Raw genomic sequence first — 17,168 nt, 5'->3', positions numbered from 1 at the left:
ATGATTGGGAGAAGGAATGGGGCGGTTGGTGTCTTCTCATCCCCACCAATAAAAAAAAAAAAAAAAAAAAGCACACAAGCCTGCATAATGCAGGTGGATTGTATTCTTCTTTCCTATCTATATTCTACATGCTAAAATAATCCCAACACTCTTGCAATCCCAGTCCTGGGCCTGTCAAGTAGATACTTCTGTCCATACTGAGTTATGCGTGGTTTGGAGAGGATAAATAAGAACCAGAATGGGACCAGTACCTAGCGTGTTATCAGGACTGTCCTGATGTTAGGGGCTTTGTCTTAGGATCCTATTTTACACCCTGTACCCTGGTCCCAATTTTTCAGACTTGCTATCTGGTCACCTACTAGTACCTAAGACAAAATCTGAACCTAGTTTCCAAAGGTACTAATACATTAGCCCACTAGAGTCACTACATATTCCCAGATTAGATAATTACTCTTGAACTGGTAAATAAACTAAATTGAGATTTCATATAGTATTTTTTAACTACAGTTTTATTTGATTTGTATAATACCACAAATGTTTATTTATAAATATACAAGTCATAAAAACAATATTTATGTACAAATGTTCAACATACAAATTCTCACTCTGGACTAAGTTTATATGTATTAGTTACAATATTTTAAACTAAAATTTGCCACACATTTTTTCTTAAAGATTTTCAGTCTCTGAAGGGTTATGTGGGGCCTATCCTTTCCCTCTTACTGAGTCTACTTGATCAGTGAAATTCTCCAATAAAGAGTAATTAAAGTAATTCAGTATGAGAAAGCACTTTGCATGTAATAGAGATAAGGTTATATTGCAAGCGTAAGCCAGGAAAAAGTTATATTAATAGCTTTGACTTCTGAAACATCTGAAATATAAATTATTAAGGCAAGTTGCTCAATTTAATACTCTGCGATCTTCTAGTTATTGTTATAATATGAAGAAACTCAGATGTGGGACAGTTCAGCTTGATATTAATTTAATTTTACTCTACTTTGATTTAAAAGTCTAGTCAAAAATACTGTACTTACAGATACACACACACACACACTGCTTGGAGATCCTCTAACATGAAGAAGTGTCCTCTAGGGATCCCAAAGTAGTTGCACTTAAACACTTGTAGTTAGGAGGACATGAAAATACCGATATGTTATAGATTACAAGACCGAAAAGGCCTGGTTTTTGTTCAAAAACTATACCACATAAATGCATACAAATTTTACTAAAATTCCATGTTAGTATAACATGGATTATAAAAAAAATAAGCCAAACCCACCCAAATTTAGAATAAAAATAATTGTACTAAAAAAAGGACCAGTTTTGCAATTGCACACGAATTTCATAAATGAAAACTATTTCTGCTATACAGAGACGGACGTGTTTTAAAATTACTTTTCCTCAACGATTAAAGAAATCAACAGCTATCTAGCTAGCTATATTTAAGGAGCAATACAATAGGTTCATCCTCCAATCCTTTTATACACATGCTTTATGCATGAATAATCCAATTGAACACAATAGGTCTACTCACATGCATAAAGTTATGCACTTGTGCAAGCACTGAAGGATCAAGACCAGAGTTTATCCCTACAATAAAAGAATATAGAAAGAATTATAGGCTAATCTATAGAGTTTACTATTTTGAAGGACAGAGAAAAATTTGTAGGAATATGAGTGCACTCTGATGAACATCACTGCTAATGTACACATTTTCACATGACTAGGATGTAACAGTAAATAGAGAAAATATAGAAAAACATTAAAGGCTACACAGCCACTAAGAATTCTCTTGTTGAAAAACCTGTAATTCACTGTTAGAAAAGAACAGAGTTAAACTATACTGTGGAAATGGGGAGAGTAGATTTTCAAGCTTGAAAGTAAGTGTAAGAAAAACTTTCACGTATTCAACGTAATTCTTCGTCTCAGTGGGTAGTATTTCAACTGTGGAGAATCTGCGGTTCTCTTTCTTTTCAGGATAAGATTAGAATTTTTACCGGCAGCAGCCTCTGCTGGTGTGACTTCCACTTGTGTTATAAAGCTTTGGATTTTATTTTCTTCCTTAGCCTCACAGCCAGCAAAGACTTCTTGGCGAAGCTTGCATAGTTCTAAGATGGGCTGCAAAGTTAACGCTTGGGAAAATCCCTCTGCTCTTTCTATCAATGCTGGTAGGGACTACAAAGAAAAAAACAACAAAGCATCTCCAATCCCAAGTTACATAATTAAACTAACATTATTAATTATGGGTAGAAAAAACATGTTAACTAGAATTTGACATCCATAAAATCCCCACCTAACACAATCTTTTGGAATTATAGTTGTGAGTTACCAACACTAATTCATACAGCAATAATAGCAAGAGTCTGCATTAGCAGCTCATGTAAGGAAATTTCAGTGCAAGTTTAAAGACTAAAGAGAAGAACATATGAACAGTTTATCAAGAATAAATAAGGTGGAAATACTATAGCTCATTTCAAATTTCTTACCAAAGTGATAAAATGCTATTTAGTAGATAGAGGCAATACCATTATTCTAAAATGATGGTTTAAATGTTCCAAACACTGCAGTCACAGAAATCTTTAAATCTTTCCAACACTGTGGATATTCCAAATTACAAGAATACTTCTACAGGTCTTTCACTGAGAGAGTCTTAAAGGAAACCTAGTCCAAAGCAAGGGTTCTACTGCACTTACGACTGATAAAGATGTAGAGTCAGTAATTTTGCAAATAGAGATGGCAAATTTTTGTACAAAAAGGATATATTGGCTAGTTAGAATTTCTGCTTCATCAGGCCGTTTTACAGCATTGATGGAAAATGTTAAATGACAAAAATCTAAATGAAAGATTTCTTCCCAACAGGCACACAGAAATCTTACCTTCATTGCTTCACTAATCTGCTTGGATGTGACCCCTGTTACCTGCCTAAGATTTGCCATGTGAGAAGCTGCAAAGAAACACAAACATCAAAAATTTTATATTCCTCCAGAATCATGAAGTGACCAAAAAAAAAAAAAAGAGCAGGAGAATATCTCCAAGGGGAACTGTAAAAATACTTCTAAAAATTATTAAACATCTGCTTTGTTGCTTTCTAAGGCATTTTGTGATTCAGTATTTTATATAACAGGGAACTGAAAGAATAAACTGCTTTGTAAATTTAGTGATCCCATTAATAATAGTTTGATAGGTTATCCAGTAGCAGGGAAAAAAAATAATCAGCCCTCAGATTTCCCATCACTTAAAGCCAGTACTGCTTCATGTCATATTGTACAACCCATTTTTCTCATTTAGTGTTTAGAGAAGAATATTGTTTCCACATTCAGAGGGTTGCCACAAGCCAGTCACAGCGTTATTCACTTAGGAAAAATATACAAGAAATGTTTACAAGTAATCTTCCCTCACTGACATCAAACCCAGGAGCTGTTAGTTATATACATTTGCAGATGTTGTAACTGAACTAATTTTGAACTGAACTAAAGATTTTTAAGGGCTATGGTTCTAGGGTCTTCGAATATGAGCCTACAAAATGAGAAATATTTTGCTATTTACTTTCACACTTATTACTTTTATCTGTTCACCTTTTATGCTACCTTATGAGAAATAACCAACACACCCCATGTTCTCAAAGTCTCCTTGACTGAAGCCTCTTAAACATTTTTTGAGAGACCAGAGAAGGCTAAGTAATGGTATGTATCTTAGGATTTCTTGATAAACATGTGTAAGTAAATGTGCTCCATGAAACCACAAAGGAAGTCCAGAGGCACTCTCTATTGTTTCTTATCCACCAGTATAGATAGGCTGCTGTTTACCATACATGCACCACAATACTTGTAAGCAACTTGTATAAAGTTAGAGCTACTAACTGAAAATATAGTATGGCCTTGCACAAATGTCTTTAAACTCACCTATAGCATAGGTCTTACTCTCTAAAAACCTGGATGTGGATGATCATTTACCAACTTCCACCTCTAAAATTATAACTCTCTGTGCTAAGTTTTATATGTTGCCATTATTACTCCTACTCATTTATGTTGCCTGAAGGCCTCACCAAGGAGCAGACAGGAAAAGCAAGATACAAGGCCCCTGCCCCAGAAGTCTGCAACCTAAATTAGACAAACACAGGAAACAATGACAACACAAGGTTGTGAAGGAAGGAAGACAGTTTCTAGGTTTTATTTGTTGTGACATGTTTATGAAGCTTAAAAGATTGCACTATATTAGACAATAAGGTAGGGCAGAAGACAACAAATGTGAAGAGATCAGTAATGGAAAGTTAGACAAAAGTAGCAGGTTTGAGGAAAGGTTTCGTTGTTGCTATACAACTGGAATTGCTGCCCTCAGAATTCAGAGTTACAGTTATCCTTTTCCACTCAGCAAAACTGGAGTGATAAGTGTTACTCCAGAAAAATTAAGAACTCACTATAAACAAAATGGGAAGGTGTTCTATTAGATAAATTTGGAAAGATGAGAGAAGTTTGGAAGAAATGAAGTTGCACAGTAGATGAAGAATGCAGGAAACGTTTTCATTTTACCGTACTGTGGCAAAAACAGGATGAAAGTCTCTATGCAAAATTAGTTCTTGTGATCACTCTGACAAGTAGGAAAATAAAAAATTTGGAATAATTTGCAAGCTAGAATAATAGACCTATCAAGCTCCTCATCAGTCTACCAAAAGCAATCCTGGACTCTTGTCTGCTATAGCAGGAAAATGAGCACTCTGTCCTGGGAAGAGTATTACTAGTGGAGACCTGATCTGATTCCCTATCCAGGTGTCAGGCTGCATAATTCAGGAATGGTAAAGGATGTTCAAAAGGCAGGATTATTCAGACCTTGGGAGGGAAAATATTTGCACAGCAACCCTTCTAACTAAAGAAAGAGCAGTGGACTATGAATGGACACTCATCCAAAAGGCTGGTATATCTGCGATAGGAAGTTTTGATGACAGGATACAGAGTGATGGAAGGCTGAACAAAGTAATGACTCCCCCAAATTGTGAGGGAGAAGACAAAAGCAGTTACTTGAGACCCCTCTAGGTAATCAGGAACAATGGCACATTGAGTACATTTAACATGTCACTATTGGTTAAAGGTTAGGTTTACATGGAGAGTATTATATTCCTCATTGTTCTAGGCTTTCCAAAACACAGGGAAATGAAAAAAGGATATGAAAGGTATTGAGTAATCTAAACATTTTTGGTTTCTGGCCACTGCACTTAGTAAACTGGGATGCATTAACTTCCCAGCGACTATGCAAATACTAAGATTCAGCACAAACTACATGCTTTTTGTTAATAACTTGCTGTTGCTTTGTTTAAAAAGGGCAACAAAATAAAAACTGCCTATTGTTCAAAAAGTTAATCCATGCTTAAACCTGCAGATGTGGACACTAACCCCACCACTGAAAAAAACCCTCAACTATGAAGTGAAGTTCTTTACAGCTTCTGCTGTCACCTTAGCTACAAAAGCTGGCATTTCTGAGAGCAATCTCCTCTCAGTTACAAAAAGGAAACATTGCCTAAAGTAAAGTCAGATCAGCAATTTGAGAATTGAAAGCTTCTATCAAAACTTTACCTCAGTTCTAGTTAATGTTTCAATTTGTTTAAATATTTTTATATTGTGTGAATGACATTGTGCCGCCAAAGCACACTGAAGACCTTGTAACCACAGAGTATGATTTACTGCATTCAAAATGCTAGAAATAAACCAGTACCCTTTTAAAATAGGGTAGTGAAGATAATCCAGCTTGTAAAGACAAGCCTTGAAAGACTCATCCTACTCATGGCCCTTAATGTTTTATTTGTTCTTAACTGTAAGTTCCTTAGGGCAGGGACAGTGTCCTGTTTACAAATGTACTGTACCTAGTAAACTTAGGACACTGATTAAATAATTAATTTCTGCTTTAACAGTTACAATTTATATATCATACGTGTCCCACTGATGTTATACTTTTAAAAGGTGACTTGAGTGTTATAATTTTTAAGAAGAAAATCCACTTTATGCCACTCAGTACTGAATAATAAAAGCATGTCCAAAAATGTGTACTTTATGCTTCTTTACCAGGTCAGCCAGTTCTTAGCAACTGCTTGCCTACTGACTGATGTTGAGAACCAAGTGGTAGTCTCACAAGACATGAATAGGAACACAGCAATTGCCGTATATGGATGAAGCCAGTGATTCATTGAGTTTGATATCTTGTCTACAACAGTGGACAGAGGAAGATGCAAGGAACTCTGCCACAGTTATTGGATAATCTGACCCACAGAAAATATTTGCCAAACCCCCATCATTTGTTAGTGGCTGATTTTTGCCCTAAAGTCCTGCCTGTAATAGCATGAAGGTTCAGGACAAGAGAACTAGATGTGTGCTAATAAAGCAATGTAGTAGTATGCTCAGCTACCACAAGCTTCTATGTCTGCACAGTTACATCCAGAATAGAAGTGTATTCACATAACCAAGTTCTCACTTGTATAACTATGCCAACAGAATGAACTTTGTCTGAAAGTCACACTTGAAAGAGAGCAATTTTATTGGTGTTTATTTAAAAAATTGCATTTGGTGATTCTGCTAGGTCAGTGGGTCTCCAACTTTTTTACTGGTGACCCCTTTCACACAGCAAGACTCTCAGTGCGACCCCCCCTAATAAATTAAACACACTTTTTAATACATTTAACACCACTATAAATGCTGGAGTCAAGCAGGGTTTGGGGTGGAGGTTGACAGCTTGCAAACCCCCATGTAATAACCTCATGACCCCTTGAGGGGTCCCGACCCCCAGTTTGAGAACCCCTGTGCTACGTAGTGTTCTCTCTATACATTTGCATTGTCATGACAAACACTTACCTTGAGAAGGCTCAGGTTTTATCTCTTGTTGCTTTACAACAGGCTGGTAGAGCTTCTGCATACACAAAAATAAATTCAAAATATTTTTCACTCTGAAATATTTCCTTGGTTTAAGTAGTGTCTTAATCTATGTCTTTCACAGTACCTAGCACAAGTTACTACTGTAATAAAAATGGTTAGTGGGATTAGTGCTCTACATCCAATACAGAGAACTGCTAGAAACAGTGATCTAATTAGCTTTGTCAGTCCATTTCTTATTTAAATGTACACAGTCACCATATTAAGCTTTATTTTGCCAAACTCTAAACTCAGTTGTTAGTGCAGAGGAAAGCAAGATTTTTAGCTGAAATCTAGGTATTTTGGGAGAAGCATTGCCATCTTCTACATGATTTAGGAAATAGAACTGCAGAGCAACTCTTAGGTAACCCTTCATGGAGCCTGGATAAACTTGGAACAAAGGGAACATTTATACAGAAAGCTATTAATATGGCCAATCAGTGTCAGTTTCCACTGTTCTATCTTTCAGGTATTTGTGTATGAATAAGAACATTCTCCCTCAAAACTCAGGTTCTCCTGCTATTTGACCCTGCCATGAATCTTGTGATCTGACATCAAACAGTTGTAGCAGAAATGAATGTAACAGTAGATTCAGCATTAGGATTTTACTTCAGGTTGAGTGATGAGGCTATGAGGGAGGAAACAAACTTATTTCAATACTAACATCTTCAACAGTTAGAAAATGTTTTTCGTTTTTATAATACAAGGGAAAGGTGAATAACATTTATATTCAAGTCTGACCCATACAATATTTTCCCCACTACAAGTCACCTCTCAAAATTGTGAGCAGATCAGGATAAGAGAGTCACTTCTTTGTGTCATTAGTCACTATTGGAACAAAATTCTTGTGGCTCACACACTTTGTTAGCAAGTCTGGAAATACAGAAGGCAACAGTCCCAACTGAGGGAAGTATAAAACTTGCACTGCTCAAGCATTTTTAATGGATTGACTTGAAGAGCCTTAAAGGAGGCAGCCTCCCTTTGGCAGATGTAGGAGATTGAAACTTGTGCAGAGCAGGTTTAGCTGTTCTTCAGGAGGAGTGTTTTTGGAGAAAAGTGTAAGGAAGCCCTGAATCTCCATTGTTATGGGCTATTATATGAAGCCACTGCCTCGAGACACATATATTGAGACGGTGGTGGTAGTGGGAATTGTGCTGCCCATGAGGATGCCTTACAGCCAAAGATGAGGAAAATATAAAAAACTATTGCTCAAAAGTGGTTGAAAGTGATGTATAGTGATGCCACATTTTAACAACTTTGTAATTTTTGCTGAAAAATTTAGGTAGAACAGAATAATTTAATTAGTATTACTGCAAAATCTGAAAGGACCACCAGTAACAAAAGTAAGAGGAGAGGTCTCTTTGGGGAAATTACTTTAGGACTACCGTAAATCATAATTAACATTAACTTTGTAACCTGAAAACATTAACTATTGCAAAAAAACCCCCAAAAACTTAACAGTCTTGCTGCATCTCAGCAAAGATTTAATAGTAGAGTGCGATAAAGTCTTATTACTAAGACTTCATCTTTACAAAGTGCAAAATAAAGATACTTACCAACATTTCTTGCTCTGCTTTCATGGTTTTGATTACATGTACTAATATCTTTCTGGGACACTGCTTACGCTTCGTAGCTGTCTCTACTATAAGTTCATCAAACTGATCTTCGAGGATTTTGATGTCAGAACCTAAATTCACAAGAAAAACAAGGTGACACAGTACACAGTTATTTTAAGTGTCTTTAAAAAAAAATACTAAAATTATTACAGGAAACTAAAGAAAAATAAAGCAAAATTTTGCTCAGTCCTTCCCCCAACAGCAGGCATTGAAATTTCTCATGGCATTTAGTCTCCTTACTGTTATCCCGTTTCAGGGTAGCTGGCTCAACAAGTGTTATTTGTATTGGAACAATGCTTAGAGAGCCCAATCAGGGATCAGGCCCCACTGCGCTAGGCACTGTACAAATGTAAAATGAAAAGATGATCTCTATCCTGAACTGCTGCCTAAGTAAATTTAATAAATTTAGTTAGCTACAGAGGGTGGGGTCAGGTTTGTGTTTCCATGTTTTTTGGAGAAGTTAGCATCCATCAGTCTAAATCACGTAAAGTGAGCCTATATGAGGGATGCCCCATCCCGTCATAAATGTATACAATACAATGAAGTCATGCTGGCAGTGTAAAGCTGCTAAAGGTACATGTGCTAAATGCTCAGATTCCACACTGAATATAATATAAATAGAGACTGATTCACAGGCAAACATGACGTGGGACTGCCCAAAAGTAACTGCTTTCTAGAACTCTAACACTGAAAGTCAGCTTAATATTATAACTGCGTATAGACAAGATCTTACACGATACTAATTTCCCGGATGCCTTGAATCCTTCTGAGAAGCTTCAGATTTATGAGAGCACTGGTTGTTGCTAAGAGATGGGCTACACATCTTATAGTTTTATACCGGTATAACTATTTCGGTCACGGGTGGGATTTTATTCCGAAGTAATTATAGCAAGGCAGCCCCTAGTTATTCCCTTTTGCGAGTAAGATATACAGTATAAGCTCCTTTATACCACTATAACTGCATCCACACTAGGGGGATTGTTCTGCTATAACTATACTAGTATAGTTAACGCAATTCAACTTCTGTGAGTAGACAAGTTCTAAGAGGCTAGTTCTCATGAAAGAAACAGCTCCCTTCAGCAAAGATAGTATACACTGGAGCAACTAGCTATTAGAAGTGATTACTGATCCAAAGCCCATTAAACTCAATGGAAAAACTCCCATGGACTTCGATGGGCATTGAATCAGGACCTCAAGCTTGACAAGTATTTTGTCAGATCTATTAAACCCCATTACTTTGATATTTGTGGCAGCCCTTTCAGACATGTATTCAGCCTGAAGACACATGCTAGACTTCAGACAAATTTTGTACTCCTTGAGAATTATTACAAGGTGTGCTGTAACTATACTGTGACTCAGAACAAAGGCTGGCTATTTTTAAGACAATGCTCTTCTTCCAGCAGTAATGGCGGCTATTCTTCACTACATTTAAAAAAAAAAAAAAATTAAATTTTCTGAGGAGATGAAGGGTGGTAATCTTGACACTGAGCTATGCAATGAAATATAGAAAAATTATATTTTATCTCTGTACTTATACAGACACCACACACTTATGAGTTGATCTTTCTGTAATACATAATTTTTTTTTCTAAGAGCAAATTCTTAAAAGTATCAGACAAAATATGCAAGGCATTTTTCCTTTGGCTGTAAAGGAAGGAGAGAAGTATTATGTGAGTAGTGTTTGCAGTATTAGTGTCCAAAATAAGTTCTTATCTTCTCAAATATTGCAATTGACAATTTTTAAAGCTAAATACTATTAGATTTGTCTGAGGCTTCAAACAAACTTTAACCAGCTGCCTATGTTATTTAAAGTCAAATCCTCTGTCATTACAGACTATGAAAACTAGAGTTACCCTAACCCCATTTCCTTCTGTTTTGTAACAGTTACATTCCTGTATCCTAGAATGCATGTGATCCAAAGGCTGAGCACATTTTAGATGTTAGTGTATTAGGGAAAGATGACAGGTTTCAGAGTAACAGCCGTGTTAGTCTGTATTCGCAAAAAGAAAAGGAGTACTTGTGGCACCTTAGAGACTAACCAATTTATTTGAGCATGAGCTTTCGTGAGCTACAGCTCACTAGTACTTGTGGCACCTTAGAGACTAACCAATTTATTTGAGCATGAGCTTTCGTGAGCTACAGCTCACTTCATCCGATGAAGTGAGCTGTAGCTCACGAAAGCTCATGCTCAAATAAATTGGTTAGTCTCTAAGGTGCCACAAGTACTCCTTTTCTTTTTAGGGAAAGATGGATATTCAGCACCCTCTACTGGTCAATCTGTGCAGCATCAGTGGATGTGGAAGAAATGTCAATAAGCAAAACAATAGAGAGGGTGGGAAACTGTTTTCCCATCCCATGAAAATTTATGAGATTTCAAAACATTTCCTGTTCTGCACTGGGACAAAACCAAGTCCTTCCAAACATTTTCACAAAATAACAGACACCTCCCTCTCAGGCGAGTGCTCTGACCACCAGGCTGACGACTATTTGGGGTAGAGGAGGGAATTCCTCTTTCAATCTTTCCTGTTGGAACTGTTCTACTTTGGCTACATAAATCAGTTTGTCTCTGGTCCAGTAAATATGTACTTATTTATACAAAGTGGAATAGCTCTAAATCCGACCCTGAAGTTTTGATTTGTTGAGAGCAAACAACCAATGTTGTGCTCTAACCTTGTTTCCCATCAAAATAAGTGGATTATTTATACACACACACACAAAATTCACAAGACTTATAAAATAAGAATTTTTGTAACAGATTTTGCACTACTGTAATGAAAATCAATAGCTTACATGTTAAAATAAATATTTCTCCTACAACTGTATTAACTGCAAACTTAAATGCTGACTTGAGCATTTCTGGCATGTTTCCACTGATATTCCAATAAGAAACTAGCACTGACATTAATTCAAAATGATCCAAAGTGGGTTAGGGTGAATCTTCTTTACCTACTCGTAAGAATTTTCAGATTTTTTTTTTTAAATTCAAACCTTTTTTGTTTGATTTTTTTTTAAAAACAGGGGAAAAGTCTTCCATAAAGAAAAATGTATTCCAATAAAAACTGATCCACATTAAAATAGAAACAAAAATATCCTTCCATAAAGAAAGTTTCCAAGATGATGCAAACTTGAAAAATACTATTTTTACAATGGTTTAAGTCAAGACTCTCTAAAACAGAATCCATTTCCTCAGATCCAAACTTTCAGCCAAGAGGAAGTGATTCCAGAACATAGCTTGCTGTTTCCTCAGCCTAGGTCATCAGTTGCAGCGTTTTTAGAGCTTGCTGACCAAGCAGCAGCTCAGGGAACTCTTCCTCCACATTCAAGACCATACCTGTGTTTTCAATTTCACTCAACCATTAAGTTGCATGTGAGGAAGAATACCTGACACTCACTAACAGGTATATGCAACTGAACCACACTGACTGTTTTCTGTGAACACTAGAGGATGCTAAGAATCCCCATTATTACAAATTAAAAGATATTAAAAGCAGTAACTGCATGTCACTGGGTGGACTAGGCCCTGAGGCCCCCTGCTGGCGGCCTTGTGATCCTGCCACACCCCACCCCAGAAAAGGGCAGCAGAGGGGTCCTCCACGCTGCCTAGAGTGGCTGTGTGGGAAGCAGACACTCAGGGCTCAACAGGTCAGTATAAGAAGACCTGCAGAGCCAGAACAAGTTCGGTTCCTTGCTGGAGTTGTAGGAATGTGCATGGTGTGTGGGTGGCTGACAGAGCTATAGGACCTTGGATGAGGTAGTGCTGCCAGAAGCCACGCAGAGTGAGAAGGAGCCCTGAGCTGATTGCGGGGACTCCATCAGGACAAGGTCCTGACGTAAGGGTGAAGACAGCACAGGGCTGTGGTGAAGTGGCTCAAGGAATTAGAGCAGCAACATGACTTAGGTAGGGCAGGACTACACTACAGCCAGGATCGACGCTCTCAGATTGATCCACCGGTGGTCAATTTAGCAGGTCTAGTGAAGACCTGCCAAATTGACAGCAGATCGCCCTCCAGTTGACCCCTGTACTCTACCTGTGACAAGAAGAGTAAGGTAAGTTGACGGGAGAGTTTCTCCTGCCGACCCCTCATGGTAACTTGACTTAAGGTACATCGACTCAAGCTATGTTATTCATGTAGCTGGAGTTGCGTAGCAGAGGCTGACTTACTGTGGTAGTGTAGACATTGCTGTGTCCCTTTATCTAAGGCTGATAGCTATCTACATGATCCCTGGGCTGGGACCTGGAGTAGTGGACAGGCCCGGTCCTCCCCCAACCCTCCCAACAGCCACTGGGGGAAGCGGCGTGAACAGTGAGACACCCCGAAGGAGGGAACTGAACTATAGTGGCCCAGCTGGAGACCTGTAGCCAGGAAGCCCCAAGAGGGTGAAGACACTGCCTCCAGGGAAGGAGCCCTGAGCCACTGCTCTATTCCGGAGCAGGGACAAACTGAGAGACATCAGAGGGCACTGAGAGAAGCCCCTGTTGGACTTGTACCCCAAAATGGGTTCAAGTTGCTTTTATCTCACAGACACAATATGTATGACTTGGCCGGAGGGCTGAGTCAGCAAAGACCCACCACAAACCGAGAGAGCATAGGCATATGCATTCAGCCAGGGGGGCTCGCAAGAGGTGAGTGCAGCACCGTTACACTGCAAAATAAACATTTTTCCCATTCATCTATTCATTACACCCACTTTTGTGTCTCTGGATATAATCAATGATGCCAATCCCTGTGATGTAAACAGACTTTTCTCACAAGAACTGGCTTGAGATACCACCAAACAACCATCAAGATAGTATAGGAAATTACAGTAGTATTACCTAACATCAATTTTGCTCCCTTAGGATGCACAAGGAATTTAGCTTGTCATTAATCTTTGGCTGGTGGTTTTGCAGGGGTGGGACTTTCATTACTTTGCATCCATTGGAAACTCTCAAACTTTGATACTAGTGACCCCTTTCACACAGCAAGCCTTTAAGTGCGACCCCCTTATAAATTAAAAAATACTTTTTTGTATATTTATTACCATTATAAATGCTGGAGGCAAAGTGGGGTTTGGGGTGGAGGCTGACAGCTTGCGACCCCCCATGTAATAACCTCGTGACCCCCTGAGGGGTCCCAACCCCCAGTTTCAGAACCCCTGCTCTATTATATGTTAACTGTTACTGTATTTCTCTTATGATCAATGTGAGGGAGTTACATCAGAGGCTGGGGTGCCATGATTTAAAAAAATTGCAAAGTAAAAAAAGGTTGAGAGTTTACTAGGAAGAACATTAGTTTCATTTTTTTGTTAAATCTGATTTATTTTGCATTAAAGCTTAAAAAATAACATCCCTTCCATTTGTCCTATTCAATTTAGATAGTAAAAATAAGAAGAAACAAGACTAAGTGAATGGGACTGTAAAACAAGCGATAATGTAAAATGAGGATTATTTTTTCAAACTAAATCTTATTTTGTAAATATTGCATTAGTCCTTTTGTTATGAAACCTTTTGCAGGATAATTACCCTGGACATTGGTTATATAAACTTAAACTTCTTTACTTTGAAATGCGATTTACCTATTATTTATAAATCACCCATCATCTTGATAACTGAGTACTAAACAAAACTGAAATGTTCAGAACAAACTGAGTTCTCTCCCCCACCCCATTTGTTTCCAGGTCACAGGGATACAGGAATTTACATGTTCATGGATTATTTTTCCTCTTTTTATATAGGGAGGTTGTTTTAGGGGAAAGGTTTTATTGAAAAGGTGTGTGTAACTCATTAATCTGAACATACATAAGCTTGGGTTCAGTCTGATCTTTTCCCTCAGCATCACATATATTAGCAACAACAGGAGGAACAATTGCTTGATTAATATGCTAAGTGCTTAGACTAAAGTGAAGACATTATTAAAAACCAAACACACACCATTCTGAAGCTCAGCATCATCTGAAGTTTCCTGCCATTGGTGTCCATTAATGGTAATATTCTCCTGAACTGCTGTTTCAAAGTTCTGTAAGAAATTCAGAACAATCAAAATGTTTGAAATATTATGCTTACTAGCCTAACAATATAATATAACACAGCTAACAACTGAATTTAAAGAACTTGTTCAGCATTTTCATTCAGGCAAGGATTCCGTCCACGTTCCCTTGAGGTTTTTTTTTCCCCCCTTTTCCTTCTGTGACCCATGTGGTACCTCAACTCAAGTTTAAAACACATGAATGTGATCTCTTTATTTAGGAGGATCATTTGTTCCACACATCCAGGAAGAGGGGACTGGCAAGAAAAAACTGAAAGAAAGTAGAATTATGAGAGCATGCTGTAGCCCATCCCCCTGTCTGGCAGAAATAGAAACTGCTGCAGAGTAAGGAGAAGCGCTGGCCTCCTCTCCTGGACTTGGCACCAGGAGGAGTTAGTGAGGATAAGGAGGGAAGCCATGCAGCTACCTTTGTCTATAGGTTATAAATTCTCACCTCTAAAGAAAATTACTTCTCTTGTGGAGGCTGGGTACTGGCCACTTCTTTATGGTCTATGACAGTGGTTCTCAACCAGGGTCTGTGACCTCCTGGTGGTCCATGAGCCCTTTCAGAAGGGCAGAGGGGCCCGCCCCACTGAAGCCAGGGGCACCCCCCCCCACAGGGTTGAAGCCGGGAGCAGCGGGGGGGCTGAAACTCCGAGCTCTCTCCCGAAGCCGGGAGTGGCGGGGGTGGGTGGGCTGAAACTCCGAGCTCCCTCCCGAAGCCGGGAGCGGCGGGGGGGTGGGGGTGGGCTGAAACTCCGAGCTCCACCCTCTCCCCCGCTGAGGTTGGGAGCAGCAGGGCTGAAGCCCTGAGCCCATGGGCAGAGTTGAGGGCGCACAAGGGTGTTGCTCCCCTCTCCCCAAAACTGTAGTTCCTTACCCATAGTGGGGCAGTCCCCAGGGCAACTCACCCCCACCCTCTGGCCAGATCCTGGGTGGGAAGCCGAAGCCAGGCAGTGCAGGGCAGCTGCTCCTCTGGCTGGTGGTGCCATGGAGTGGGCAGCCATGGCATTCCCCCATCTGCTGCTGGTGCCCAGGGTTGCGGCTGCTCCTCAGCTCCCAGCCCCCTTTGACTGCTCATGCAGCTGGTCAGAGCTGCCCAGGCAGGGAGCTGGCTCCAGGGCCGGCAGAGCCCTCAGGGAGCAGATACCAACACACAGCTCCAGACAGGTGAGTGGCCTGCTGAGGAGAGTCCGGGGGTGGAGGTGGCGCTCCCTCCCTGGACCTTGCTGTGCGGAGCTGGCCGAAGCCCTGCCGGCTCTTGCCTCCTCAAAATAGAAGTCAAACAACACCTATGCCCAAGGGTCCCACTCCGGCCCAGAGCCCTGAGTCCATCCTTGCTCCCCCTGGGCCCTGGAGTTTTTAATAGCATGTTGTGGGGGGGGGGGGGGGGGGAATCTCAGAAAGAAAACAGCTGAGAACCCCTGGTCTATGACACTTCTCAGAACATGAAAACCACAAAAATAAAAAAAGGATGGTTTTCCTGTTTCATTAACCTATTTAAGGTGATACCAACAATGTGGACTAGAGTTTAAGAAAAAAAAAAGTGAGTTAAATTAGTTTCAGGTACTAGATGTTTCCTTGAGTTCTTCTGACAAGTTTTTATGGACTTACAAAAAAGGAGAATGTGATTGTATTTGTTCTTTTCCTGTCCCTGCATGAAAGACCCATACAAGCAATAGGGGAAACAAGACCAATCCCCAATCCTGAAATGTGAGCCACACAGGCAGATTCCTGAGCAAGTTTGGAGCCCCAAAGAAGTCAATGGTGCTCTGTGTGCACACAACTGGTTGGATGGCCGGATCAGGGCCTAATTGACTGCACAGGAATAACAATGACACTGACTATACACAAAGCACACTAAAATGTACAAGACAAAGGCTGAAACCCAGAGACATTTCCCCCTCCAGTCTTTAGAAGCAGCTGAGATCAAGGGATGTAAAGCACGGCAGCAGTGTCTAATATTATCACCGTTCTTAGATTAGAATTCAAAATGGAGTTCACAAATTTAAGTTTTGGTCCAAAATCAACAAGATGAAATAGTCAGTAAAGACATGTACGAAGTACTACACTTAGAAAGAAAAAATCAAATGCACAACTATAAATTCGGAATAGGTGGTGGCTCTGCTATAAAGGACCTGGGGGTCATAGCAGATCACTAACTGAACGAGAATCAACAATGTCATGCAGTTGCAAAAAAAGGCTAATATTTTGGGGTGCCTCGGCCTCACCAGGGGCATCTGCCCGCCTCGGGGCTTTGCCCTAGGGGGCGGGGCGGTGCTCTAGTCTCTCCGCCAAGGGGACGGGGCCCAGCCTCCCCCAGGCGAGCGGGAGCAGCATGCGGCTCCCGTTCACCCCCGCGGCGGTGGCTCTTACCCACAGCGCGTCCCGCAGCGCCCGGTCCCGGCTCTCGGCCCCGAGCTCGCCGGGCTGCCCGTCCGCCAGCGCCCGCACGTAGGGGGCGCAGAGCCCCAGCACCTCGCCCACCCAGCGCTTCGAGCAGCAGCGGACGCGCATTTCCCGGAGGGCCGGGGAAGGCGGCGGCGGCGGCTCCGGCCCCTTCGCCGCCGCCTCCATCACTCCCGGCCGGGCTGGGCTTGCCGCCATTTCCCGCTTTCCAAACCGCCGGAAGCGGAACCCGCCCGCCCTTCGTG

The 17,168-nt window shown here is 40.4% G+C and overlaps 1 protein-coding gene across 1 annotated transcript; it reads right to left on the bottom strand.

The window, feature by feature from the left end:
• Positions 1-491: 491 nt before the first annotated feature.
• NSL1 (NSL1 component of MIS12 kinetochore complex) lies at positions 492-17,155 on the bottom strand. Its single transcript, XM_077813770.1, has 6 exons — positions 16,891-17,155; positions 14,421-14,505; positions 8,450-8,580; positions 6,837-6,891; positions 2,877-2,944; positions 492-2,175 (listed from the first exon to the last, which is right to left on the bottom strand). Exons 1-6 carry the CDS (start codon positions 17,119-17,121, stop codon positions 1,900-1,902), a joined length of 846 nt encoding a protein of 281 aa, XP_077669896.1. The 5' UTR covers positions 17,122-17,155; the 3' UTR covers positions 492-1,899.
• Between the last annotated feature and the right edge of the window lie 13 nt (positions 17,156-17,168).

Source organism: Eretmochelys imbricata, chromosome 3 (assembly GCF_965152235.1).
Source record: "Eretmochelys imbricata isolate rEreImb1 chromosome 3, rEreImb1.hap1, whole genome shotgun sequence".
Lineage (NCBI taxonomy): Eukaryota > Metazoa > Chordata > Testudines > Cheloniidae > Eretmochelys > Eretmochelys imbricata.
The sequence above is the reverse complement of the archived record's forward strand: the minus strand, read 5'-3'. Positions and strand labels throughout refer to the sequence as shown.